This window comes from Tremella mesenterica (genome assembly GCF_000271645.1).
Source record: "Tremella mesenterica DSM 1558 unplaced genomic scaffold TREMEscaffold_9, whole genome shotgun sequence".
NCBI classification, from domain to species: domain Eukaryota; kingdom Fungi; phylum Basidiomycota; class Tremellomycetes; order Tremellales; family Tremellaceae; genus Tremella; species Tremella mesenterica.
Genome location: NW_006711233.1, coordinates 1,097,470 through 1,125,417, shown reverse-complemented (window position 1 = coordinate 1,125,417; position 27,948 = coordinate 1,097,470). Strand labels below are relative to the sequence as shown.

General features: G+C 44.1%; 9 protein-coding genes across 9 annotated transcripts in view; 5 read left to right on the top strand and 4 right to left on the bottom strand.

Moving 5' to 3' along the window:
* Nucleotides 1-621: 621 nt before the first annotated feature.
* Nucleotides 622-3,774, bottom strand: TREMEDRAFT_64026 (uncharacterized protein; the record flags this gene model as incomplete). Its single annotated transcript, XM_007006177.1, has 12 exons — nt 622-877; nt 941-1,635; nt 1,682-1,806; nt 1,915-1,983; nt 2,011-2,152; nt 2,296-2,512; nt 2,689-2,797; nt 2,877-3,029; nt 3,075-3,152; nt 3,186-3,306; nt 3,422-3,564; nt 3,609-3,774. The coding sequence occupies 12 exons, from the start codon at nt 3,772-3,774 to the stop codon at nt 622-624; spliced, it is 2,274 nt and encodes a 757-aa protein (XP_007006239.1).
* Nucleotides 3,775-7,595: 3,821 nt separating this feature from the next.
* TREMEDRAFT_64024 (uncharacterized protein) lies at nt 7,596-11,237 on the top strand (the record flags this gene model as incomplete). The annotated part of the gene is made up of 7 exons (XM_007006176.1): nt 7,596-7,686; nt 7,870-8,043; nt 9,095-9,219; nt 9,325-9,709; nt 10,108-10,576; nt 10,769-10,823; nt 11,121-11,237. 7 exons carry the CDS (start codon nt 7,596-7,598, stop codon nt 11,235-11,237), a joined length of 1,416 nt encoding a protein of 471 aa, XP_007006238.1.
* A 2,556-nt stretch (nt 11,238-13,793) lies between these two features.
* On the bottom strand, nt 13,794-14,758 carry TREMEDRAFT_64023 (uncharacterized protein; the record flags this gene model as incomplete). The annotated part of the gene is made up of 3 exons (XM_007006175.1): nt 13,794-13,817; nt 13,866-13,887; nt 14,175-14,758. The coding sequence occupies 3 exons, from the start codon at nt 14,756-14,758 to the stop codon at nt 13,794-13,796; spliced, it is 630 nt and encodes a 209-aa protein (XP_007006237.1).
* Nucleotides 14,759-15,080: 322 nt separating this feature from the next.
* TREMEDRAFT_64022 (uncharacterized protein) lies at nt 15,081-17,044 on the top strand (the record flags this gene model as incomplete). Its single annotated transcript, XM_007006174.1, has 4 exons — nt 15,081-15,089; nt 15,315-15,389; nt 15,747-16,546; nt 16,777-17,044. The coding sequence occupies 4 exons, from the start codon at nt 15,081-15,083 to the stop codon at nt 17,042-17,044; spliced, it is 1,152 nt and encodes a 383-aa protein (XP_007006236.1).
* Nucleotides 17,045-17,468: 424 nt separating this feature from the next.
* On the top strand, nt 17,469-19,325 carry TREMEDRAFT_40225 (uncharacterized protein). The gene is made up of 4 exons (XM_007006001.1): nt 17,469-17,650; nt 17,923-18,444; nt 18,555-18,868; nt 19,049-19,325. Exons 1-4 carry the CDS (start codon nt 17,537-17,539, stop codon nt 19,245-19,247), a joined length of 1,149 nt encoding a protein of 382 aa, XP_007006063.1. The 5' UTR covers nt 17,469-17,536; the 3' UTR covers nt 19,248-19,325.
* Nucleotides 19,326-19,754: 429 nt separating this feature from the next.
* Nucleotides 19,755-22,386, top strand: TREMEDRAFT_74423 (uncharacterized protein). The gene is made up of 7 exons (XM_007006246.1): nt 19,755-20,072; nt 20,343-20,502; nt 20,774-20,991; nt 21,234-21,321; nt 21,622-21,773; nt 22,059-22,161; nt 22,209-22,386. Exons 1-7 carry the CDS (start codon nt 19,888-19,890, stop codon nt 22,269-22,271), a joined length of 969 nt encoding a protein of 322 aa, XP_007006308.1. The 5' UTR covers nt 19,755-19,887; the 3' UTR covers nt 22,272-22,386.
* Nucleotides 22,356-24,455, bottom strand: TREMEDRAFT_40223 (uncharacterized protein). Its single transcript, XM_007006000.1, has 3 exons — nt 24,305-24,455; nt 23,874-24,103; nt 22,356-23,509 (listed from the first exon to the last, which is right to left on the bottom strand). Exons 1-3 carry the CDS (start codon nt 24,364-24,366, stop codon nt 22,656-22,658), a joined length of 1,146 nt encoding a protein of 381 aa, XP_007006062.1. The 5' UTR covers nt 24,367-24,455; the 3' UTR covers nt 22,356-22,655.
* A 171-nt stretch (nt 24,456-24,626) lies between these two features.
* Nucleotides 24,627-26,980, top strand: TREMEDRAFT_33145 (uncharacterized protein; the record flags this gene model as incomplete). Its single annotated transcript, XM_007005958.1, has 6 exons — nt 24,627-24,745; nt 24,842-25,109; nt 25,179-25,326; nt 25,590-25,682; nt 25,884-26,325; nt 26,596-26,980. 6 exons carry the CDS (start codon nt 24,627-24,629, stop codon nt 26,978-26,980), a joined length of 1,455 nt encoding a protein of 484 aa, XP_007006020.1.
* Nucleotides 26,981-27,265: 285 nt separating this feature from the next.
* Nucleotides 27,266-27,948, bottom strand: part of TREMEDRAFT_74420 (uncharacterized protein) — a gene marked incomplete at its 5' end in the record, with an annotated part of 2,129 nt that continues 1,446 nt past the window's right edge. The window contains one exon of the mRNA XM_007006245.1: nt 27,266-27,778. Within this exon, the coding sequence (XP_007006307.1) occupies nt 27,543-27,778 (236 nt within the window). The 3' untranslated portion in view covers nt 27,266-27,542. The remainder of the gene's footprint in view (nt 27,779-27,948) is intronic.

The following is a 27,948-nucleotide window of genomic DNA, read 5'->3' as shown; positions in this document are numbered from 1 at the left end:
GAAGAAGAGGGTCGAGTTGACTCCATATCGACGAAAGCGGTATTGATGACGGAAGCGAGGCTCGCTCGTCGTCATCCCGGCAGGCCCAGCAGCCAGCAGTCGTCTACAGTAGTGACATGGGGAAAGATCCGTCCTCGTTGTTGGGGATTACATGGGGCAAGATCTGGGATATGGCGGGTAGGGGCGTTGATGGAAAAGGGAAGCACATGAAGTCATCTGATCCGAGACGAGGTTATCTAGACGGACCCCTTTTTACCCCCAAACACTGTTATCTAGGATGTCAGGTTTATATACTTGGTGTTCAAGTCATTGAGTTTGAAAGACAGACGAAAAGTCGTTTGCTTCACGATTTTCACCTTTCGTACCTTTTCGACATCTTCCACGTGTTATGTATTCAACACATGACCATATTCATGATGGCATCTTGTACCCAAAAGGGCAATACATGACCCAGGTGGATCGATGATGGACGGGTGTGTATATATATACCTAGGTCCGACTTGACTATGTATATAAAGACGAGGAGACGAAGAGGAATGTCATGCATGCTAGAGTCATCATGTACAGGCCAATACTCTGTTCTACTACTACTTACTCCCCCAACGGGCGAGAGACTTGACACTAAGATGCTATCGATGAGGTAGGGGACAGATACACTTGTGAAAGCAGGCTCTCTACCGCTTCCTTCTCCTTCTCAAGTTCTCTCTCCCATTCCTCTTCCGACAGCTCACCATGCAGCCTCCCCCTATCAAAATCAATCAACCGGAACGCGGTTGGATCCGACGATCTTTTCGGTCGGCAAATGTGTCGATTTTGTACATCACCATGAAGGAATCCAGATTGGTGTATACGTCTATATAACGACCGTATAGCATCCCTGGCATCAGCAAGTGTTTCAATGTGTTCTTTGAAGAGTATAGTAGAAATGATGGGAGCTCACTTATCCGCCTCACTGAGTTGTTGGATACCTCGTTGTGATAACCCCTCTCCGGCATCTTCCATAATCATCACCCATACTTCTTGACCTCTTTGTGTCCCACCCCATAAACCCAAAACCCGGGGGATGACAGGTGGTGTGAGATTGTTCAATTGAGTATATACACCCAACTCGCTTTTGACACTTTGTCTCATTTGACGTTGGCTGGTACCGCCACGTACGAAGTCTGAAAATCGAGGAGCGAAGTGAGGTCTTGGTGTGACTTCAAACGCTTCGGGAGCGACGATCTTGGCTACCATCGGAAAAGGCAATGGTGGTTGGTCCGGGGGAGATGTGATACGAAAAACATCCCACATAGCTCCCCACGATAAAGGTTCTCCTAAAACGATGCTTTGAGGTATGAAGACACATGAAGGGGAGGCAGAAGTATGATTCAGGGGTGATTGTTCGGTGACACCTATTGTAGAGGGTGATCGGGCCGAGTCTCGAAGGGTAGGAAATGGACACGATTTGTTGATCGATATCTCAGGAGAGATAAGGATGGGGAGGTCAGCAGTGAGAAGGTGATATGACACAGGCCCATGTAATAAATTTGGCCATCGCCTAGCTCGTAACAAAGAATGTCCCACATCGGGTCTCCTAACTCGCTCGAAGTTGTATTCTTTCGGTATATGAACATACAGAGAGGGAGGTCCCAGCTAGCCATTAATTTCATTGATCACAATTGTCAATAGAAATACTCACTTCTTTGACCGTCACGTTCTCCCCGATAGTACAAGCTTTTGAGGTCATGCTTTCTCCCCACCGGCCCAGCTCGCCCATAGTCGATAATTTGTCAAACCGGAGGTCTCGTGTGGGGTCCAACGTATCTGTCTGAATTCGATAGTCTCCTATCCACCAACGACCTCCTTCCAATTCCGTATGCCTTATGTGAATTTTTGATGGGTAACAACACCAGCATTTTGGTATCGACTCACGAAGTTCAACTCCACCTCCCAGGTAGCCAGTCGGAAGGTCGAGGTCACCTTCACTGACAAAAAGAATCCCTATGAGTAAGGCAATTAGAGACTTACACGGATTTTCCATGGTACCGTCATTTGTTTTGTACAAGTCACTGACTTGTATACAGTAGTCGTCAACGTAGAACACGAGAGTGCAATTGAGCGAAGTTACCACCACTAGTCGGACCTTTATATGGATAAATCGTGACCAAACCTACAAAGCCAGTAAGCTTATCATCCTACCATACCCAGATCTCAAGAGATAGGGTCAATTTGAAAAGAATGGTCGTCTGCCGGAGTGAAGCGAGGTTGAGATGTGGGAACGGTACAGTTGTCAGATTACGGAAGATGACTCACATATGTCAAAAGACGTTCCACCTGTGCTATCACTTTTCTCCCAATGTTCTTACGTGTCTTCTTCCTAGTGACAATCGCCCTCCCCTCATGGTCAATTCTGACTGAACCAACTTTCACAGCCTTGACTATACCCTGGAAAACCCAGATCGGTGCCGTCATTTCCGAACGTATGTCCACCACGGCCCTTGTCAAGTTCACCTTTGATCCCGATTCATCACTGAGAAACAAGCTGTGATACACATTGGAAACAAAGCGTTCTTCACATTCAATCCATTGGCGGAGCGGTCCAATGGAGAACTCTTGAGCCAAACCTCTTCCGAAGATCATTCGACATGGATGGATATTGAGGTATTCGTGAATGAGATCAATAATGAATTGTTATACGACATGAACCCTGAGTCAGTCCGGACGGGGGTCCTAGGTCCCGTCCGGGTATCATGTCGATAACCGAATGCAGCGAAATTGTGACTCATGCGGCCACCGATCGCGACTTCATCGCTTGCTACTTCGTGTTCGCTATAGACTGCATACACATCCTACTGACCTTTACTACTCAATGTTACTAGATCCTACGTTCTTACCTGCACGTTTACGTTTGCGAGGAGTATCGTTCGCGGTAGCGTCTTCGGGAGCCATATCAGGCGAGTAGGTTGCAATCAAAGTAGACAAACGTTCACGGATACCTTGTACTTGTGACAACAAACCGATTTCAGGCAAAGTATAGTTATGTTTTACTACCTTGTTAGCTCTAACTAAATAAAAGATAATTAAGTACTCACCAGCCAATTCTACCTGTTGTTCGAGGCCCTTTACAATTCCAAGTTCTTCTCTCAAACTCGTGAACAAAGTACGATCATCTAAGTCTTCTTCTGCCTTTTTCACAAACTCACACCGATTGCTTGTCCCCATAGCGATACATTCGGCGCAAGCGCCTGTTGGGATCTGTCCAAGGGTAATACACCCAAAAGCACACGTATTACTGTGGTCATTACGTCCTTTACACTGATTACACTGGTATTCATTGATTCTGAGCCAACTGTTGTTCGAAACTACACGATTGTATGCTTCACGATATGATTTAAGCTAACTCTGTTAAAAACAACACTATTAAGAGAAAAAGACTAACTTTCGAAGATTCACCAGCAATAGGAGCCAGTTTCGCTCCCTTACGTGCCGCAGGAACTTTCTCAATCGAAGAATTCACTGCTTCGGGCCAATACCGCAAATTGAAGGAAGCACCAGACGCCCAAGAGTACTGAGAGTTGGATCCTGCATTTACTCAACCTTTTGCTAACGAAAATGATCAAACTAACCAGAAATTGTAGGAGCCACTTGTAAGCCAACAGAACGAACCAAATCTGCTCCAACGCCAGACCCCGAGGCATTTCCAAGAGGCACAGAACCAGGTCGGGCACCACGACGTGAGCCTTGAAGCATAGATTGTTGATTTGGTGTAAAAGGATTCGCTGAATTAGACATCTTAATCAATATTCAAAATTTAACAATGTAACGGCTAACAAACTTGCAAGATGTGGGGAAGAACTGTAAGAGGTACCCTTGTATATGTGACAGCGAAAAAAATTCATCTTGCTAAGAGCCTCACAACGAAAGGACGTCTACCCTTGACAACAGACGTCTACCCTTGACAACAGCTCAATAATTCACGTTTCATACTGAGACAGTGACCAATCAGCAGAAATTACTCACCCGAACTGATGGGAACTGGTAATAACGTACTCTGTCTCACACTGTTTCAATTACGCACAAGCCAACAATATCGTACATGGTTATGAAACCGAGAAACTGATTCCTGCAGGTTGTTGCTAAGGAAAATCTTTAAACCCTCCTTTGGGTGTCTTACTACGCCTGTCTTTCATACCTCTAATATACGAAAAAAGTTGGCAATAGTTGGCAATAGTTGGCAACAATTGGCAGAAGTTAGCAAGAATCAACGGAAAGTAGGGCAATGATACATACATATGACAACAATTAAATAGAAAGTCTATCTATTGAAGATGCTTTGTTCAACCAGTTCTGTAAAGCATCTAGTGACGGGTTTTGTAAACTTTGTCTATGTTTATCCCATAACTGGGCTGCTTCCTTTCCATTGACTTCTCGGGCACTTGCTAAGTCTTTAACTGCACCGATAATGTTCATACGCCTTCGATAAAATCGTTTCTCCGTTTCACTGGCTTGCTTTAGACCATCAGAGCTGCTTTCGTACTGACTTTGTATGGAAGGTCGACCATTAATACCTAATGTATACTCTTGCCATAATTCTTGAACAGTGCAGACGGTACGATTCATTGTGAATGGAGTAAGAATGGTTGTCTGCAAAGGGTCTTGCAGATACGGCAAAGAAACATCGCTGGTTGTTTGGAGTGTAACGGATGAAGAGGAAGACGATGCGATTGGTATAGCTTCAAAGCCGGAAGATGTAGACGGGACCAAGTGATTGTCACTGATGTTTAACGGTTGAGAGCTTCCACTAGAAATTTCAGCTAGTAGAGCTTGTAAAGGGCCAGGAATGATCAGAGGTCGGTTTAAAGCCGTTTGTATTAACATGACCCCATCGGATACCGCCTTCATCTGCTCTCGTTGCTCCATTTGTCCTTGACTGAGTTGAAGAACGTTTCCAAGGATGTCTTGAAACGATTGTTGCTGAGCTCGTGTTTGAGTTTGTAAAAGATCGTGCAAAATGGGAAGAGCTTGAGCAATTCGATCATCATACTGCTTTTCATTCGTGATGGTACGAGTCAACGCATGTCCTTCATAACGTAGGTATTCTTCGTCGGCAAACAGAGGATGATTAAAAATGTATAGCGATGGATATGCTTTTCGTAAATGAGGAACATCTTGTAGAAATACTTCTCGTAAAGACATTATAGTCTGCAGAAACATACGACCTGTAAGCTCTTCATGCGAACGACCGGCAGCGTTCATCAAAGACAGCCTGAAAGTGTTAGTCTTTTAAATTACTAAAAGATCATTAAAGAAACATACCATTTCTCAGCTTCTGGAAAGATTTTCTTCAGTAGGGTAGAAGGAGGTGTAACTGCCCGCGGTAGGAAGAAACCATTCCCTTCAATAGGAAAACCTGCATGAGCTCGTAACGTTCGTCGAGGAACATGCGTAAGATAGTGTATTTCTAAGACCGAATGAGCCCAATGTCCTGCTCGAGCAATTTCATCTGGGGAGGCGCCACCCTGTTCCGCTAATCTAGCACCCATTCGCCTATTGACATGTGTTTTCTGATAAGTATGAACATTTGCGGCTTGTAAGGCTCCATTTATCGCTCGTCGCTGTGTGTCGTATGAGATCTCCTTGGATCTGTCTCTAGCATCGCTTAAAAGTGGAATATCGTACCAATCTGCTCGTGTTGACATATCTGAAAAGCCACTTGGAGACGGCCCACAATATAAACTGGTGGTTAGTAAAGCAAACATCTTATACCGTGATTTAAACGCACCGAGCAAACAAATACAACGCCAGCAGAAATACAGGACATATTTGAGGATTCTTGTTGCGCATGAAAGCTGCATACTGAGGCTTTCCAGAAGCGTTTGTCTTAGATGAATGTAATACCATAATAATAAAAAGACAGGGGGAGGGGCCTTCATTTGTTGCTATCTCGGAAGACAAGTCGGATAACAAAAGCCTGCGTTGATTATCGCCACGGAGCATACCAAAGATCCCAGTAGCTTGCGCAAGAGCGTCTCTCAGTCCCTCTTCGTTATTTCTTTCCATGTAATGTGCAAATGATTGTTCTAATTGTCCTACGTTATCATATCCGTCGTAATAAAGTTCTGTCTGTTAAATCAAAACAATAAACGTACACTCACGTTTTCCTTTGTCCTCGTGAAGTAATTTCTTTCTACGCTCATTAAATTTTTGTAATACCGAAATAATTGTAGCTGTATGCACGCTTCTAGGCGAGCTCCAGCTATTGATACCCCTTTCTACCTGTTGCTCCCAAAGATTGACTAAAGCAGCTACCCATGCGTGTACCGTCGCCCCGGTGACTTGACATTCGAGAATGATGGATAGACCTTGTATAGTTAGCACTGATTTAGACAACAAATGATAATAAATACCAGATTTAGGCCCACTATGTTCTCTTGAAGACGGACCAGCGGTAGACAGCAGGAGTTGATCAAGATCAACTTGTGCCTCATTGAGAATGAGTTGATCTTCATCCGTTGCCCACTCTATGGTCTCATCGCCAGACGTCGTGTCTATTGCCTCGAGGTCGTCATCTTCAAGTGGTAACTCATTTTCACCTGTAGAATCGACCACTTTTGACTGTTTATGTGTTTTAGACACAAGAACCACTTCATATAGAAATAAAAGGGCCAATTGCGGGGTAACTGTTGCTCTAATCATCAGCACATGGCTTTTGATGGGCCTCATGTGCCGTTCCTTTGGACATCAAGCTTGAGCGTGCTGTACCTTGACAACGACGGCTGTAATTGGCAAAAGTTGGCAGAAGTTGGCAGAAGTTGGCAGAAGTTGGCAGGACTAAATCTTTGACTTACTCAGTTAGCCAAGGCTTGCTCGCAACCCATTTGAACCACTTTTTTTGACGGCTTTTGTACTGTTTAATCGTATTTTCCTTGTGTTTATACTGTTGCAGTGACACGGTCTCATCAACAGCGTTCCTTGCTTGAGGAGCAACATAAGGAACGTTCCTTAGTGTGTTAGGGTTCTGTTTGGGATGACGAGGCATATTGATTGTTACAAAAGACTTGATAAAACAACAAGAACAACGGTGAGTGGTAAGATGATGACAATAGTTAAGATGCAAAACTTTTGGCAATGATATGACTACTAATCCATTAGGAAACCCATGTCGTATAACTGAAGTATAATTGGCTGTGTTTACATGTATAACTGCAGTTATACGACATAGCCTTGCTAATGGCATTAGGAATTGCAAGGGGATGCATTAGGATTCAATCTCTGAGGTGCGGGACAGTTGCCCAAAGTGGCAGTTTTGGCCGGACGGAGTGGCAAATTTTGGCTGATGCGTCCGTCCGCGTCCGGACGGGACCCCCAGATAATGCGGGACTCCAGATGTATGCCCATACGCAGGACCTTTTCGGAGAAGCAGTATGTGCCGTTGTTGAAACGACCGCTCCATTGCCGTCTACCTCTCACGGTCATATTCTCTTCCAAACTCTGACATACTTGACGCAGTCGAGGAGTTACAATGTCATCACAGAAGTGGTTGGATGACGTGAATACGCGAGGGAAATTAGGGTTGATCGTTATCAAGCTACCAGACGTCTGGATATCGCACCATGGTCGCGTATCGCCATCTGATGAATCGAACGTATACGTACAAGCTTGAAGTTCGACCAAAAGCTGGAGTATGGGTAAGTATGGGAAGAGGTAGGTCGCTTTCTTCCCACAATCAAGCTCCGCCAACATATCGTCGATATCTGCATCCATGAAGGTGAGAGGAGCAGGAGAGGCAGCGTCACGGATAAGAGGGTTCTGAGTCTGATCCGACATGACAAATAGGACATGGAGCTAGAGAGGAATGTTTACCGAACCAACGACAGTGACGGATAGATTATGGTCAAATAGGTACTCGTCGGATCAGGAGAAAAAGGGGATATCTACCTCACATCCTTGAAGCCGATGAACCTGATCATAAACTCCGAGATCGAAATGAACTAGGCCGCCTGTCTAAATGCAAAGGCAAGAATAACGACCAGAAAGAGGAGGGGGGTGAGGGAGAGGGGCGTAAGTTAGGTCTTCCACTGGCCAATGGCCATGCCTACTTCGCTGTATGCATTCAGCCTGATGGAACACTCGTTGGGCGACACGGAATCTGTCCAAGGTCTCCTTTCGGCTCCGAGATTCTCTCAACCACAGCCGAAAGAGACGACCGTTGTTGGGATGGTAGCTCCTGATTCACGACCGACTCTCGATCATCTGTCTCAAGTGTACCTGTCTGTCGCCCAATCCAAGCTTCCAGGTGGCCGACGCCGTGCAGTCTCCTCGGCGAAATCTCATACATGAGGTAAACCGTGTTCTGGACCGGAACGTTAGAGGAAGGGTTGGAGTAGCCTGTGATCTGAGCAATGAAATCAGTGTCGTTTATGATATGATTGGGCATGAATCTCCCTGAAAAATGTTCAAATTGATTGTCTACTTCAATGCTGCCGGCATGAAACCTGTTTGCTCACTCATCAACGGTACTTCACGTATATGCACTCATACAACCCAAAGAAGGAGCGAAGAGATCTAATCCACTAGCATCTGTCCACCCACTTGATTTCCTGTTCACCGTCTGTTTTTCTGACTTGTACTGGACACAGGGAGTTGAGTTCACAAGTCTACTGACTTGTCGGCCTTCTTACCGCAACCACAAAGCGAACATTGACGACCGCTCTGGTCAGGCTAGATAAATCGGAGTTCCGGACGGATCAAGTGAATTTCCCCTTTAGTCAGTCACACCATCGAGGCCTGGACCCCGGAGAATCCATCTCCGATCACGATCATCGCGTGGGGAAAGGGTGAACCTTCCGGCCGCCCCACTGAATCACCGCCTTTCTTCTTCCACACCACCCCCTTCCTCTTTTTGCCTCTATAGTTCACTGGATCACTCTTCTCACTTCAATTTCTCATCTCTAAGCCTTGAAGATTCAGTATCTACCACTTGAACAGAAGTAGGACTCACATCATCAGGATAGGATGGGTAAAAGATCTAAGAAAGCAAAAGTTCCAACAGAACATGACACATCAAACATGAGCTTTGTAGAGAAACTACTAACAAAAGCTAATTGTGCAGTACTTGACAAACAGAAAGAGGACCTGAACACAATCCGAAGCGAAGCAGATGTCATTCCCATCTTGCTGATAACAGCTTTGCGTCCTACTTTGCCTAACTACTCCAATGAACAACCAACAATCTGCGTGAGTATGGACAGCTTTGCCACCACCCTGCAAACACAAATATCTCCCACTACCACAAGGGATAAGTCCTCCCATTATATAACCAATACCAATGATACTGTGAAGACCTTTTTGGAGACGTTTTTATGCGATGCTTTCCTTTTGAACCCCTCTGACTCCGCCCTGACACTCACTGATTGGACAGATCAAGTGAGGGCTTCTGCCCAGAAATCTAACAAGTTTAGTAGGAAGACACACATAGTCATACTGGTTGCTAGTGAGGACACAAACTTGCATACACTGAAAGACTTGTATGACAGAAATCTGCAGATTGATGACGAGACAACTGTCATTGATGTGAGCCCAGAAGTGGACCCTGTCAAGACTAACGAAATTGGGATGCGGCTTGGAGAATGGGTAAAATCCTGTGCAACCAAGATCCTCAACACCTATGTGCAGAAAAATAAGGGACAAACACCCAACTATGAATTCACAAGCTCTTGGGCCTATAGTGAGTCTCAATGTTGGTTTACTCTGGCAGGCTTGATTCGGGATGAGTTGAGAGGAGACTCATCAGTTGTTACGGGGTAACAACGATTCGAGACAACTCCATCAAATTCAACAGATTAGGATAGAGTAAAGCGGGATTTGGAGGCAGTGCTGCTTTAGGTAGGGACGGGTTTTCCCTTTTTGAGATTTTCCCACTGGGTTTGCTGAAAAGTGGTTTTTCACCTGTCCAAGTATGTACGTAGACGCTTGCAGCAGGGAGAGGACAAAGACAAGGATACCTGTAAACAGTATATAGTACAATCAGCAAAGTACCAACTTTGCTGATTCTTCAATATCATTCTTTGGCTACATCGATTGCAGAGGAGACACGATCCACCACATAGCAGCAGAATCACATAGACTTCCACGAGACTTCCATTGAGTTCAACTCAACCTGCAACTTAGTTGTCGTGCATCCAGTACCGTTACAAGTTGAAGAATCAGCTGTACGCACCCTGGGTCGACTTGGAAGGGATTGCATGCTTACCAGAGGAAAATCACGCAACATGGTACCAAAAGATGATCTTTTGGAGGAAGGGCTGGTCCCAGAAGCGGGAATACAAACGAGTCCTTTGAGAAGTACCATTTCACATGATCTCGCTCCCAGTTCCCCCGCCCCAGACCCATTGAACGAATTATCGCAACAGTTGTCGCAACTGCTAGCCATTATGACTATGCAACAGAAGGAACAGAATGCATTACGGGAAGAATTGGCTACTATTAAAGCTGACCGGCAGAACCGCCAAGTGGCAAATTCAATCAAATTTGAGGAAAACAAACCGTGTTTGGAACAAAGACTCACCAGCAACGAACGATTAGGCAGGACTAGGTGTGTGTCACGCCCGTGGGTAGACTGCGGTAGCAAAGTACTGCCTTAGATACTGAGGGGTTTTTGTCTCTGGCTCGTAGAGCTTGATGACTGCCTTAGATACTGAGGAGACTGAGATGTTGGGTTAGAACCAACTGAGTGACTTATCAAACAAGGTTAAGAGAATTGAAAAGATACATTGCTGAAGAAAAGAAACTATGTAAGAAGTATATGGGGTTTATATCGAATTCTGAGTCCATTCTGGGATGTGCGTCGTCCTGAGTAGGAAAGAGACGCGATTCTCGATCTCAAGTGTATATTCAACCATGAATCAGAAAGCTGCATGGTCTTTGCGACGTGATGCGTACAATACGCTGTTGACCGCACGTAGAAGCATGCATGACGACATAAACCATACGTTTGCCTTGAATCTAACTAAACTGAAGTCTTGGGTCTAATGCCATACCAGGCAGACTAACTGAGGATAACTCAACTAACTAAAGGTTCAGGTCTCTTGCCTTGGAGGCATAGGAGCAGAACTAAACATGAAGATACTGATACTTAGACTTTCTGCCTTGTGTGCACAAGAGCAGAGCTGGTGATTCATGACAGTGTGCTGATCCACCAACCTTCAGTGGAGAACGAGGGGAACTGGACGACTTCCTTGCAGCTTGCCACTTGAACTTCAAATTGAAAGGGGCTGAGTACGCCACAGATCGCAGGAAGATTTTGTTTGTGTACGGTTATCTATGGGGTACCCCTCAAATTGTCACGAGACCAACTAACCAGCATTGGGACGATATAACAGTGCCCTTCAGAGGTAGTGGTCTAAACCACTGTGCTAAAAGGCCTATTAACCGGCGGTTACTGCATACCGCCGGTCGCTGGTTAAATACCCAACCCATCCTATCACTATCACTATCAAACTGTCTTGTCACTTCGTGACACAAATGCTCCTAACCCCGGCCATAAACAACCCAAGTATATGGAATTCTGTCACGGCCGTCGAATAACTTCTTCCTAATAGACCGACGGTCGACGAACCTCGGCTAACTTGATGCTTCTGTGTCAATGTCTCACCCAACCAGGAGGGCGCAGACGTCAAAAGGAATGTAACCACGACGTACTTTGACGTAGTTACTCTACCTACAAGGGGTTTTTACTGATGGCGATGCATCTCGATTTGTATTGTCGCTATCTCTATCAATCTTTCACTACTGACAACAATCAAGGATCGCTGAAGAACTTCAGCAGTCTTCTCAGCTAATATTATCTACTCCTCCTAGATGTTCACCCAACCCTCCTGTGCTTAGACGCTCATCAACGCACTTTGGCCAACTTCACCAGACCCCCATTATTTCTTGACCTCTTTGGTTTATAAGGATCCTAGGACATCTGAGACCAACCACGGCAAAGTTAGGAGAAGTTAGGCTGGTCAGGGATGGAGGGAGCAGAAGTACAGCGGAGTTAGGCAAAGTTAGGGTGGTTAGGGATGGAGGAATCAGAAGTACAGCAAAGTTAGGCGAGGTTAGAAAGACGGGTGTTTGGTGATTCAGGAAGTTGGCCAAAGTGTGTTGAAGTGGGAACGGGTTGGATGAACATCTAGGAGGAGTGGATACTATTAGCTGAGAAGATTGCTGAAGTTCTTCAGCAATCCTTGATTGTAGTCAGTAGTGAAAGATAGATAGAGATAGCTACACCTACATCAAGATACATTGCCATCAGTGAAACCCCCAAACATAGCAACTATGGCAAACCTTGTTGAAGTTGCCATCAGATTGAAGTCTGTGCCCTCCTGTTTGGGTGAGACATCAACCCCCAAAGTACGACCTTAGCCGAGGTGTCACAACCCTGCAACCTCAGTTGTGACATCAGGTTATAACCAGATCGCAATCATAGGGCTGATTGCAATATTGTGCCTTTTAGAGCAGTGGCATAGGATGTCACATGCATGGCCAGTGTATGGCCTGGTGCTGGTTAGCCAGGTCGTAACACGAGGTTTGTTGACCGTTGGTCTTTGAGAGAGAGGTTCAACGAGAGGCGTGACATGATCCCATTGTCCCCTAATCCATCTACCTTCTCCTAACTTCACCTAACTTCACCTAAGCTTGCCGTTCTCATGCTCCTGATGCCTGTATACCTCGTTCTCCCATTGTACTTTGCCGTAGTTGGTCTCAGATGTTGTAACGGTACTGGAAACACGATGACTAGGTCGCAGGTTGGGTCGAACTCGATGGAAGTCTCGCGGAAATCTATGTGTCTCTGGTGCTATGTGATGGATCGTGTCTCCTCTGCAATCGATGTAGCCAAAGAATGATATTGAAGAATCAGCAAAGTTGGTACTTTGCTGATTGCACTATATACTATCTACAAGAGTCCGCGTCCTCCTCTCAGTCCTACTGCAAGCGTCTATGTACATACTCGGACAGGTGAAAAACCGCTTTTGAGCAAACCCAGTGGGGAAATCTCGAAAAGGGAAAACCCGTCCCTACCTACTGCAGCACTGCCTCCAATTCCCGCTGTTCTCTTTCCTAATCCGTCGAACTCGATGGAGTTCTCTCGATTCGTTGTTACTCCGTAACAGATGTCCTGAGCTACATATAAACCAAAGAGGTTGAGGTGTGATGGAGGTTCAATGGTCAAAGGATGTCACGCCTGCGGGTAGACTGCGGTTGCAAAGTACTGCCTTGGGTACTGAAGGGTTTTAGTCTCTGGCTCGTAGAGCTTGATGACTGCCTTAGGTACTGAGGGTACTGAGGTGTTGGGTTAGAACCAACTAGGTGACTTTCAAAGATGAAGTTCAACTTCAAGATGAAGATACATTGCTGAAGAAAGAGGGGGGAGAAGTGCTCGTTTTATACCCTTCAAACTGACTAAACTGCTAAACTATTATTTGTAATCCTTGAGTTCTTATTGGCAATCCTGCTATGGGAATTTGCAATGCTGATTCAGCATCCACTACAATTACTACTTCAGGAAGGTGGAGGTATGTGGTGATTTGCAATGCTGATTAAGCATGCACTTCAGTTACTACTTCAGGAAGGTGGAGGCATGTGGAGGCATGTGGAGGCATGTGGAGGTTGTGCCTGAGTGATAACAAAATCCACATCATGCGTCTTTCATGTTCTGACTGTGGCAGTGTGGCAGAGCCACTCTGGATTCATGACAAAGGAGGGTCATTGTTGATGGAGTTTTGCGGTGTCACAACATAGTTTGTGACAAAGATCTAAGACAATAATCAGAAAGCATCAGCATCAATTTGCTGCAGTCAAAGCTTTCACCACTCCCAACTATGTATGTATGAGCTCACACTGTCTAATCCAAGTCTTGTCCTTCTTTCATCTCGCGTCTTAGTGTGAAGGTGAACTGAGAGAATTCAGACAGGTCTTGGCTGTAATAAGCTCCGTCACACCACATACGCCTGATGGTGCCGCCTTCATTGTCGTGTGTCTTCACAAACTGCTCAACTATCCTCAGGGAAAGTCTGTCCATCCACTGCAATTTTGGCTGACCCATGGCGATGGTATGGGGAGTAGAGTCAGCTCTGTCACGGTGGTCTCTGTAGGTAGCCAGGTCCGGTACATCCAGTATGGTCAATTTGTCAACCTGATCAACTGACGGATTTTCCCTCTTGGGGTAGAAAAGGTGTGTTTCTGTCAGAGCAGGAATGTCAGGAAGCACATACCCCTTTATATCCTGTGTGGCATACTTTGCATTCAAGGACTCCATGATTTTATTCAGGTTAAACAACCATGTTTTCACTTCGGCCTCCGTTTTGTAGTCATATGAAGCAAAGGCATCAATGAAAAACTCTTCCACAAACTCTCTCAAACTTTGATCAATCACTTGTGTGGTGGTTTGGTGAGCTTGAGATGGAGTGGTTGTTGGGTTCTGCTCAAAAAGTGAGTCAAAATGTGGCGAGCATGCACTGAGGGTGGGCTCTGGAGCTCCATCTTCAGCTTGGCCATCAGAAGTAACAAACAGTATCACTCGTATTTTCTCAACCTGGCTATTCACGCTGTCCGCTTTACTATCTTGAACCGGCTTTTTCCCACCTCTCGGTACTCGCCGAACCACATATTGTGGTGGATAACATGTTGAATGGGCACTGCGCACTCGTGTGGACCACGGTTCCGAGGTCCCACCTTTGTTCTGTGAGACATCGGAAGGCCCTGCATCTGCATTCACAAGTGTGGTGTCCATAGAGAGATAATGTTAGGTGCTCTGTTCAGACGGTTTGATATAGCTCAAGTGTTCAAGTGAGACCTTGAGAAATTCCAGGGTGGAATGCTGGTAGAAAGTCTTGAATGAGATATGAGATGAACTATGTAAGATACCACAGGATCTTATATAGTCCATATTACGACCCCCGACCAGGACGGATAGAAGAACTGATGAGATTCCATGTCGGCCTCGCACTGGCATCACATCTTTCCTAGGCCCCATCATTGACAATCTCCGGTCTAGACCTTCATCTAAAGTACAAAGGATCATAATCAACCTGTACATCTCAAAGGGGAAATCGATGGTTATCGTGAGCGTGAGGCTGTGCTTGGACCGTAAGAGGTCCGGGCTTCATGATCCGACGAAATCGGACAATCGTCATCGTTCTCCTAGAACGTGGGCCTCGACTATGAGGTCAAGTCTGAAACATTTCACTGCTTTTAGTGTATTTTTTGTAGAGAAGAAATAGTCAAAAGATGATCTCATATCGTACAGCCTTCAAACAGTACTCACGTATGTTGTGAACTGCTGGTAGAAACAAGTCTGTAAGCTCACGACACGATACGTGGGAGATGTCGTCAGTACTGTAGGTTTAGGGATAGTCGGATCCGTGCGTGCTTGACAACCATCACTTTGTTCCCCCATTTGATGGAAATCTTATGGAGCTCATTTCCTCCCATTTGTACCGTAGCTCAAATTCCTCGCATTGTTCCCAATTTCAATGGCTCAACACTGATCTTATGGGCATCTATCTCGATTTACAATCTCATGCTGAAGCTTCTTATTCCTTGCGACTCCTATTGAACATCGATCATCCAAAGACGTGATGGATCATCGACGCTAGAAGCCTCCACTTCATGACGCCTCGTGGTCGACTCCACGTCATCAACCATTATGTTCGCCCCTTTCCCTTTGACTCTTGACTATCATTTGTTTCTACTATACACCACCTTGACTGATGTTTCAGCTCGGTACACCCTCCCTTCAGATCCGCTTATCTCCCCAATGGAACGAGAAAACATGTATGGGCTACGAAGTCTCCCATTCTTTAGGACAGATTTCACGATTCCCCGAGAGGTTATACGGACCCCTTGAGCTTTCTCCATCAGGACAACCTCCCCATATTCCCCTTTCGTCCTCTCGAAGTCCATTCTGTAATTCCACTCCCCCACGATCAACCGCTCGTTCCACCCTCCCAAATGTAGATCCACCCGATACGTTCAGCGCAACAACCTCAAATGGGACAGGGGTCTCACTTTCTCCGTTGAGAACTTCTCACACCTCCTCCGAGATAATGAGCAAAGAAAGCCGCACTTCTCAAGACGTATCCGTCAAAGATTCTAGCACTTCACCAAAAGCAACACATCGAGATTCTCCCATATTACAAGAATTGACCATTGAAGAACTCCGGTCCTTCGGAGCAATATGGGACGTATTCCATGTCTCTACCCCAACTCCTCTTCCTTTTCCCGTCATAGCCAAAGTCATGGTGCCTTCTGCTTTTCCCCAATACCTCGATCCTACGATATACTACGGAAGAAGTAGGACCGTTTTCGATCGACAAACAGCTCGACGACAAGTGGCCAGGGAGATCGAGATTTTGGAATTGTTCAGTGAGGTGATACCTCCTATAGCTCCCCGAATGTTGGGTCTGTTTGGAGGACAGGAGGAAGGTTTGGATGGGAAAGAAGGAGACGAAGTTTGGGTGATGATTATGGAAGATGTTGGAGTGGAGGCTAGACAAACTGGTTTGAACAAGAAAGATAAGTGAGTGTCCATTTCAATCTTCCCCCTCCCTCACCACAATCATCATGTCTATCTATCTGTCGATCTACAACCGTTATCTTTGTTCGATTGTCGTAATCCCCTTTTGCCCCCTTTTTGTGCCCGACTAATGAACTTCGCCCGATTCATTCCTGACCGTCCCTGGCTCGATGTCTATCGCTTTCGAAGTATGAGCCGTGGGAGAAATGCCAGAATCAAGTAACTGATACTAGACTCTCAATTATCGAGCTCTACACCCGTCTTCATACCCTAGGTATCCTCCATGGAGATTCAACCGACCGACATTGGCTCCGACATGACAAACTCGGATCAAAGGGAGTAATCAAATTGATAGATTTCGATCGTGCTATCCTCCGCAACGAGGTGTCCTTGGACGTTTGGGAGAAGAAAAGTAAAAGGGAAATGGCTATGGTGAAGTTTTTATTAGGTATGGGACCTTTTTATGATGATGTCCCTATGCCTAAGTCAAAGAAGAAATGAGGGGGAGGGGGAGAGGGGACATTCGTAAGGTTCATTTTTCCGGCAAAGAATGTGTTGAAAGTGATATGATGAATCGTGTGATGGCGCAATTTGTAGCTGCTAGTCACTTCATGGATCACGGAGAGTGAGATAAAGCTCAAGGTATGAGATATTATCCCCTTGTTCTTCACAACCACTTTCCTCTGTATGTTTGGTTCTAATTAATATATGGCTACATGAACAATGAATCCTCACTTGTTTTCCGTAGTCACGTGGAGCATTACTGCATCATGCATCTGCTAACTACGTACTGGAGTACCAGTACTCGTACAAGCACCCGATCACCGGCATCGGAGCAAAGTGCCACATTGAGCGAAAGTGCCACACCCACATCTTTTAGATAAGTTTCTTCGTTTTCTCTCCCTCTTCTTTCCCCAACCATAATACCTACTCTAGGGCGTGGAGGCGACCACAACATTCACCAAAGACGCAGAGACGACCCTCAGAATCAAGATGGCCTCGAGTAGTGAAGAGCTTTCAAGCTCTTTGGAGAAACATAATTCAACTTTTACCAAATTGTTATCTTTCATACCTCCTCAGTTCTACATCGCTCTCGATCCTGAAGAAGTGAGTCATTCGTTTTCTCTCATTACCTGTATCCTCATCCACCCTCCCCCTCATCTGTCATTTCTCATGGCGTATCTCGGCTGCATTTCATACGTAACGCAACTGTACTCCTCATTGCAATACTGCTATAGGAGATGGATTCCGGGCGTATGAAACGGTGACTTCGATGAACACATGAGCCATAGAAGGGATGGAGGAATTTAGACAAGATAGAGCCTGGAGAGACGGGATAAAGAGAGATTTATAAGATAATGAGAGAAACTTATGATCAGGCAGATTCTAAATGGATGAAGAACAAAAAACGTCGGACTGGAGAAGAAATAAAAGAACATAAAAGACAAGCTAAAATTTCAAAATTAGATCCTTCCAACCCTCAGACTACGGATCATATCTTAGCTTCCAAGGTTCCTGTATCTTCCAACCATGCCTCAAAATCGGAGTCGACCAAAGTCTCCACGTCATCTGATGTCACTGGGGCGGAAACGGGACTGAGAGAAAAAGAAGTTGTTGTTTTTCCCAGTACCGGAGATAAAGATGAGGGATTAGTCAAAGATGGAAAGCAGAAAATCAATCCTTTACCTCCCGCAGCGAGTATTGCCGAGTTGAAGCAGAGGTTGCAGAATAAACTGGAGAGTTTCAGAAAGGATAGAGGGGTGGACGATTCTGATCCTGTTTCGAGGGATGCTTTGGAATCTGCTCGGAGAGCCAAAAGGGAGGAACAGAGGGATAAGAAGAAGAAAGATAGGAAGAAGGAGAGAGAATCGGAGAAACAAAGTAATAGTCGGCCTGCGAAGGTGAGTCCAAGTCAATTTATACAATACTTCCATGCTTTGGAGTGTTATTGGAACTGAAGATTATATTCGGAAATTGGTGATGTAGGCGAGGGACTCAAACTAATCTACAGACCCAACTCATCGTTCCTATCTTACCTAAAGACAACCTCACTTACCCTTCCCTCGCCCTCCCTTCTTCATCCACCAAATCACTCGGTCCTATAAAACCCATCTCTAACCCCGCCCAAGCTCTAGCCCATCTGGAGAAACATAACGCTCACTTGGCTTCACTTCCTGAAGAAAAACGTCGAGCCGCGGAGGAGAAAGAAAAATGGGCAAAGGCTTTACAAAGAGCCGGAGGAGAGAAGGTGCATGATGAAGCGAAAGTATTGAAGAAAGCTGTGAAGAGGGTAGAGAAGGGAAAGCAGAAGAGTGGGAAAGAATGGTGGGTCGTGTGACTTTCTTCGTCACCCACTTCGATTCTCTGTGCTTCTCACCCAGACTTCTGCTTCGTGTCACTTACTCTATCTGTACCGAACAGTCACCTATCGAATCTACACTGACTTTTACCCGAACTCGGTCCTACATTCTGTATGAATGCCCAGGTCGGTAGGCTGACAATCAGGGCGGAAAGGAAGAAATCACTCGATCAAGCTCAAGCCGTCGCTATCAAGAAACGAAACGATAACATCGCTTCGAGAGCCAGTGCGAAACGTGATAAACGATTGGGTGTCAAGTCGAAGGGAACGAAAGGTGGTGGTGGTAAGGGGAAGGGTAAAAGTAGAGGGAGACCTGGGTTTGAGGGTAAGAAGGGGAAGGCGTGATCGGTATAAGTCTGCTAAGAATGTTTCAACGAGTGAGGTTGCTGATACTCTTCTCGATGCATCTTTCGTTTCCTTCTCACAGCTGCTATGAATGTGATAATCGTATCAAACCGCTTCGACCTTGTCCCCTCACAGCCGTCTATCGTAGTTTCCGTTTGCGAGAATACTTGCATGTTCGTTGTGGGGCCCCCTTCCCCACCTTCGGACCCAAATTCCCCGCCTTCCTTCCCCCTTCCCCCTCACTCTCGCTCCTTCTCAGAACCCTTGCACACTCTACCCCCACAAAGCTGTATACTGACAGCAGATGAAACTTGCCGCCCAAACCTTCGATGTCCTGCATCCCGTACATATCCTTACTCCGAGCACTGACTTCGCTTCACAGCCTCACTCCCGAACCCCCAAAAAGGGTGATGACCAACAACCTCGGCCGAAATGATCACATGGGTCAACCAAATGCCCCCTCGGCCATCCGGATTATCAATGACTTCTTTGAGCCTTTCTATTTCTGATATATAAACCCTCATCCTTAACCTATCATCGAGTATTCTTCCTGGCCACTTCACTTTTCTTACTCTGACATCAAGTCCACCTGACCAGTTCATTCTTTCATTCTGAAATCGAATCCCGAGCCAGATCCAACATGACATTGGAATACGATCGAAACACTACCGCCGAAACGGTATGTGAAACGTTTCATCATAATGTCAAAGGGAAACCCATACTTGTGACTGGACCCAGTATCACAGGATTAGGATATGCTGCGGCAGCTATCATTGCTAAATTTCAACCTAAGACCATCATCTTCTTAGGAAGGAATGAACAGAAGTGAGTTATGACATGTTTCTTCTTAAAACCTTAATTACCTCCGAGAGTGATGTTTTTTCCCTTTTCTTTCTGTTTTCCTCGCTCTGATGTGATCTGGTTTTTCTATCACCTACTGCTAGCTTATCCGCTCTGAGGTATTCCTTCCACGTGTTGATATATATGATCATCCCTTCTCGTCACTGTCACTTATGAATCACCTCGATCTGTACGGTTGGTCGATGAAAACGATAAAGGGAGAAAAATGTATGAATATGCTGATTCTATTATCAGGTTGATAGAAGCCAAAGAAAGTTTGTTCAAGATTAATCCTGAATTAGAATGCAAGACTATCGAATGCGATTTGACATCTTTGATTGATGTTAAAAAAGCAGCAAAGGAGGTGTTGGAATTAGGTTTGAATGTCGATGTTTTCATCGCCAATGCGGGTGTGGTGAGCTTTCTCTTCTAACTTACCTTGAATTCTACTTTCAACATCTTCTTCACATTCGAGCACGTCATCCACCACATACCTATCATATTCTAATCCGGAAAGAGAACTTCTGACTTCTTCAATCCATTATCCGGCTGAATCTGTTGAGCAAACACCACTAGAAGAAAAGTGAATATGTCACGTAGTGGAAGAGAATGTTCATCATATAGAAAGAGGGAATGGAAATAGAACACCAAGAAAAATAGAGTGATCAAAAGTAACTAATCGAAAGATGAATTCACCTTACACAATCACTCAAGACGGTTTCGAAGTTCAACTTCAAACCAATTACTTGTCCCAATTTGTACTCATCACTCAACTCTTGCCTTTGATCCTCAAGAGTGAATTGAAAAGGGTGATCATGTTGAATAGCGCTGGGGTAATTTGGGCCGGGGTACAATGGGAAGATCCTAATTATAAGAAAAACGAATATGATGGACATGCAGCCTAGTAAGTTTTCATCGAAAAAAATCTTCGTCTTCTTCTCTTTATTCATCTCAACGATTTCTCGATCATTCGGGTCTCCTCTTATTCTTACATTTCGGTATTTTTCAACTTTGCTTGCTTTGCTTCCTTCTCTCTTTCGTAGAGATTATCTCTCTCTGGACTTTTTCGTCATGACGAAAGAGAAGGAAAAGACAACACCAGTTTTTCAAAAAAAAAATTAGGAACATAAAAGTTTACCTTATAAGTGCTCAGAGTAAAACCGCCATGACTTTATTCGCTCGTTATCTTGCCAAACATTACGGTGATAAAGGATTATCAGCCTATTCAGTATGTGTGAGTCAAAGATTTTCTTTTCGTCCGATTCTCATCTTTATACAATATCACTATGAAATCCATCTGTTCATCCTTCGAGTCATACCATCTTCCACAACATTAGGAGAATCTGAAAATCCCTTCCATCACCAACACCCATCATCGTTCCACATAAGAGATATAGTGACATTGTTTGTCGTATAATCATACGTGATAAAAATGATAAAAATCGATTTTCACTATACTCTACTTGCACTTCGGTGCATCGAAAGTGTGATAAAATCTTCGAATTGGGATAGAGAAGTACTTATAAACACACAGCCAGGAGCCATTCCAACTGAAGTAGGTCGATATTACAGCGCGGAGATGAAAGTCCAGTTCAGTAAAACGATTGGACAAGGTTGTTTCTTCGATGATGGAAGTATCAATTATGATTCTGCTTGGTGGTCAACTCCCTCACAGGGAGTAGCAGTGTGGGTTTATTTCTTGTGATCTCTTCCCCCGATTTTTCCTTTCTCCTCCCCGCTACCTTCTTCGGGACAGACTTCGTCTCTTGACTCTCTCTCCCTTCTACACATATTCTCTTACGTCATGTAACTTTAACTTTGTCCTCTGTTGAAGACGGTCTCTGTTCTTGAGATAATTGTTTTCTTCTTGGGTGAGATGTCACATACAATCCAAGTCATCCTGTGTCATACCATATACCAAGTGTGTTGTGTGAATGTGTGTGAAGAATGAAACAGCTCGCTCATCATCAGTGTCTGTCGTGCAGCTTTCGAAGATGATCTTCAACCAAATGGAGCATTTTTGAAAGATTGCATCGTCGATGAAGAAGGATGTCCGGTACATTGTAAAGATCCCGTGAGTATCACTTTTCATTGTAACGAGTCGATAACTGATGTGGAAAGGAATTGGTTGAGAAAGTATGGGGTTGGACAAATGAGCTTTTAGGGGAATCATTGTCCGAGTGATTGTCAAAAAACTTCCAAGATACTCTATTCCCATCGACTCAAAAGGATGGAATGAATCTGATGCTATGAGAGACAGATTCGTAGAACAAATGGATATGCATGTGAATTTTAACGGACTGTTTTTCCATCTTTATACCCTCTTGAAAGAAACTTGATACCTTCTCGAACGAAACGTGATCCCCTCTCGAATACACATTTCAAAAACCATAGAGGTCATACCATGATCAAAAGTACCTCATATGACAACGGGAAACAAAAAAGAGAACACCAATCAACTAAATTCATGGAAGGATAACCTATCTTACGATTAAGATCGATAAACCATCATATAATCCTTCTTTTTGAATAACCCCCAAACTCATATCCAATAAACATTCCCTTACCCTACCTCACATAACCTTTCTCAACAGCAATCTCAGCGTTCATAACACTACTAGTAGCCGCTCCTAATCTGACATTATCAACCAAACATATAAATTTAAAATCTAATACCCCACATTCCCTAATTCTTCCAACACTGACACAAGCACCATTCTCTAAATCTCTATCTAATCTAGGTTGTGGTCTATCTTGAGATTCATGTAATATTATCGGAGATTTCGGTGCACTGGGTACGTTTAGTTCTTGTGCTTCAGAAGTATAATTCTTGAAAGCATTTTCAATTTCTTTTAAAGTAGGTTTTGCTTCTTTTGAAAATTCAACACTGACACATGATAAATGTCCATCTAAAACTGGTACTCTATTACATTGTGCAGAGATTTTCAATTTATTTTCTTGATGATGATCGAATTCCAATTTAGTTTCATTCTTCCCATTCTTCCCAATTTGGTTTTGATTTTGATGTTCGATTTCTTTTATTCCACCTAAAATTTTCAAAGTTTCCCATTCTATTTTCTCCTCTTCACCTCCTATAAAAGGAACGACATTATCCATAATGTCCATACTACTAACACCAGGATAACCAGCACCTGAAATAGCTTGAAGAGTCGTTATCATTACTGTTTTCAAAGGACCGAATGATTTTTCTAAAGCGGCTAATGGGACGACAACACCTGTTGTTGAACAATTGGCATTACAAAGTATGAAACCTTTTTTTAGACCGAGTAGGGATTGTTGTTGTGGTATTATTGATAGATGGGAAGAATTGACCAGAGGGACTATTAGAGGAACTAATGGATCTCGTCGATGATTTTTAGCGTTGGAGAAAATGGGTATTTCGGAGGAACGGAATGATTCTTCTGGTAGGAGTCAGTCTTGAATTTGTTTTTTTTTTAACAACATCTCGATTTTAAAAACGATTTTAACTTTCGTGACTGATACTAGGGGAGATGGATAATGTCGATTTAAGAAGAGTGTGAAGTGGAGTGGAAAGTGGGATCGCTATGTATGATAGAGGGGGAAAGTGGCATTGCAATGACTAGGGACAGTAGGATAGCTTTCCACTAGGAAATGGGAGATTCACTACGGATTACGGATCTATCAATTTGAGACAGGAAGAGAGTACCGACAGACATTAAGATGCGAGGAGGGAGACAGAGAAGAGGAGGGGGGAGGGAACGTGTGTGTCGATCTAGGGAATGAGAGAAAGAACACCACACTGACCTATCTCCCCAGCCACATCATGATCCAAACCTGAAAACACAACACCACACTCATCAAACCCACCTACATCAGGTCGACATTCATGAACCATCATATCTCTGACGATCTCCGGCATGGGAGAAGATAATTTCCATCGAGTGACGGAAGAATAAGTTTGACCGGCGGAACGTGCTGAAGCGCCTAAAGAATGGAGGACGAAGTATGGGTGGGTGGAGAGGAGTTGGATGAATCTAAAAATCAGTTTTGTTTCTTCACTTACACCACTATCGTCCCAATACCTACCCCAGCTACTCATATATTGCCATTGAGACCTAGTCACATATTACAATCTGATGATAGGCACGAGGATTGAGGGAGCGTTCGTAAGGGTGACCTGTCAATGTGCGAGTATGACGTTTTGATATTTGTGAGGAGGAAGGAAGAGGACTGACCGTTGTCCCACCGTCCCAGTCGCACCCAAAACACCCACTTTGATCTTTTCACTCGGTGGCATTTTCTCTTGGATTCTACGTTGCAGTCGGTTTCCTTCTCTTATCCCAGATTTCGTACTTACCCCCGTGGCCAGTGAGGTATGTAAAGTCTGGAATGGTAGAGTTGGTATTACAACTATTTGACCTGTCGACTTTTTTTCGAGTATGGTGAAATCACGTGACTGACAATTTACTTCCGTCCCTTCTCCGGGTTTGTGGAAACTTGAGATGGTAAAAGTCGGTGAAACCTAATCTCCACTCTTGTTGACGAGTTTCGACCATAATGCCTTCTATTCAACTAGTAGCTGACTTACCTGGTCATACTTCACCCGCATGGTGTATAACTTTCAACCCAACTAGACCCCTTTTCGCAACATGTTCAACAGATAAAACTATCCGAATGTATTCATATTCTCTCCCTGCCCCTTCCTCCACTTCCACCTCCTCTCACTCTCAACCCCACTTACCTCCAATAACCAAACTCTCTTCACAGACTAGTATATCCGAATCAGAATCACAATCACAAATATCATATCATTTACCAAACTTGGAATCCCCAAAACCTCAAATAAACCTCGTATCGGAAATCTCATCGGGACATAGTCGTACTGTCCGTTGGATATCTTGGGCACCATCAGGAAACACTTTCGCCAGTGCTTCTTTCGATTCAACCGTCAAGATATGGGAAGAGATAGGAGATGATGATGATGATGATGTAGAAGAAGAGGAGTTTTCTGGTGTTTATCGAAACAAATTGAATGATGATGTGGATGTGGATATGGAAGATTTGGATGGCCAGGGAGATGAGGAAGATGTTGGGGAAATGGGAGAAGAGGAAGAAAAAGATAAAAAAGAATGGAAAGAATGGGAATGTGTAACTACTCTTGAAGGACATGAAAGTGAATGTAAGAATGTAGGTTTTAGTCATGATGGTGGTTTGTTAGCTAGTTGTAGTAGAGATAAAAGTGTTTGGGTCTGGGAAGGTGAGTAAAGTTATGTTCTTCACATCATTCATCTTCCCAGCAATCTATCATTTCTGAATGGTTCTGTAATTTTTAGAGGCTCAAATCGGGTTTTCATGTCGTAACAGAATATTCTTTTCTCCTCGAAGTGGTACGCTGCTTGACTTCATTCCCCGAGCAAGGCAGGAAGCTGAGAGTTTCACCAGTCTCATGGCTGGCGAGTCAGATCCGTTATGAGCGGGTGTCTTGAACCGACGAGAAAAACTACCACCGCTGACATACAGTCCAGCCGGATGACGATTTTGAATGTATAGCAGTGATGATGGAACATAATCAAGATGTCAAATGTTTAGCTTGGCATCCTAAAGAAGAGGTGAGTTATTCTATCGAGCAGGATAATCTCCCTTTGCTTCAATCTATCACCATCATCTGGCCAAAATTGAAATATCCACGTATTCAATTATCCCATCAATCTATCTATTATCATCTTACCTCCTTTTCTAGATCCATATGAGACTGGATGTCGACTTGACGTCTCATCCTATCCTCTCTCACACAACTTGGAGATTAACTTGCAGATCTCGCTTCTGCTTCATACGACTCCACCATCCATCTAATGTTTGATGATCCTGATGGTGATTGGTGTCCATTTCAAAAACTTTATCCTAAACTCTCCGCCGCTCCCCTTTTCCTATCCCTGCCTACCCCTGCGAACCTACCAAATACATCCGCCAATTACTTGAACACATCATCACCCCCCTCTCAAGATCTCAACACTACTACTTCGGAATCCGACAAAACGTCTACACCCTCTGGACAGTCTTCAATAAATGGTCAAACGCAACTTGACCATTCCCCATTATCCGCTTTATACCCGACGGAAGAAGAAAAAGCAGCAGCAGCTTTACATATACCCCCTTTGTTAGAAGATGAAACTGTTTGGTGTTTATCTTGGAGTCCTTGTGGTAAGTATCTTGCCAGTGGGGGAGATAGAGGAGGTATAAGGATATGGACTAGAAAGTGGGTCAAAAAGTCCTTAACATCCAATCATCCTTTACCCTCTCAATCGTATTTAATCTTCATACATACAATCAGGACAAAAGTTCCGACTTCCATAAAACACATACAAAACTTGTCTCCCTCTTGAAACACATACAACATCATCACTGTTCCTTCTTTCAACTCGCAATACACATTACTTCCTTCAGTTGCCATGTGTGTGTGTGAGAATCGATTCTTTTAATGGAGATTATCCAAAGTGACATGTGAGATCCTACTTACTGATTACAGCGGCTCAAACCCCGATTCTCAACTTATCGAAACCCTTCACACATCAGCCCATTCATCTCCATGTTTCTCTCTTTCCTGGGGGATGGCATCAAAAGATGATTCAAATAACTTGGGATTATTGATTTCCGCCGGTGGAGATGGTAGGATCATCATACGGCAAATAACAAAATCGACAAGATCCTCTCAAAACATTTCTTCCGTTGACCAAGATACTAGTAGACAATCGGGAATCTCAATGAATCCTATCTGTGCAATCAAGGATGCTCATGGGGTTAGCGACGTTAATTGTGTAGCTTGGTGTGATAGGCAAGATGGTCGTGGGAAAGGTATGTTTGGTAGTGTTGGTGATGATGGTGGTGTTAAGATTTGGAGGGTTGTTAGATGATATGGTGTCAAGATTTGGAGGGTTGTTAGATGATATAAGAGAAAGTCAATAGGTAAAAAAAGATGAAACCTCAATGATCGTGTCCGGATTTGTGGTTGACGAAATAACTGATACCTTTCTTCAAAACTTATAATCTCATTTCGTATTATCGAATGGATGGTCTTCAACCATATCGATACATGAGACCTGCGACTCTCAACTTGCGACTTGCAATTTGTAACATCATATCTGGAGTCTAATCAATTAGCAAAAGCATCAACACGGTTCCTTCTCATTCTTAGTTGACAAGCATAGACTAAAATATATGCATCATCACCTATCATACACCGAAATCTATCAAATGACCAATCGTCCAATCGTCCAATCGTCCAATCGTCCAACTGTCCAAATGTCCAACTGTCCAACTGTCCAATCATCCGTATTGTCCAAATAAAAACCCTTGATCATATAACCCCCCACCTACCTCACTCACTCCTCTAATCCACTAGCCCAATGAAGAGACAAGGAATTCCTTTGAAAACTGACAATCCCAAAAAGAAATGAAACCACACAAAAAAACCCTTCAACTAGTATTAATCTCAACCATAGCTTTCTGTATAGCCAACAAACCCTCTGGTATCTCTTGATCTCTCAATCTACCATTCTCATCCCTCCAAGCTTCTCTCACATCTAAAGTTATCGTACCTTGACCATCTTCGAATCCATTAGGTGTACCTTTTAATCCATCTGGTCCTTGAAGTTCCCAAGCGAAACATGGACCTGTCCATCTTGCAGGACAACGTATAAGAGTTGGTTCATCTGATTTATCTAATATTGGACGAGAAAAATGAGAGAAAACTTTATCTAGTTGGAAATTTGATGAATGTTTCGTTAAGATCATATGTGCGAATGCTGGTTTTGGATGGTATGATGGGTTTTTAGATTGAGATAATGGTGTGAGACCGTAGTGCATCACTGGGATTAGAACT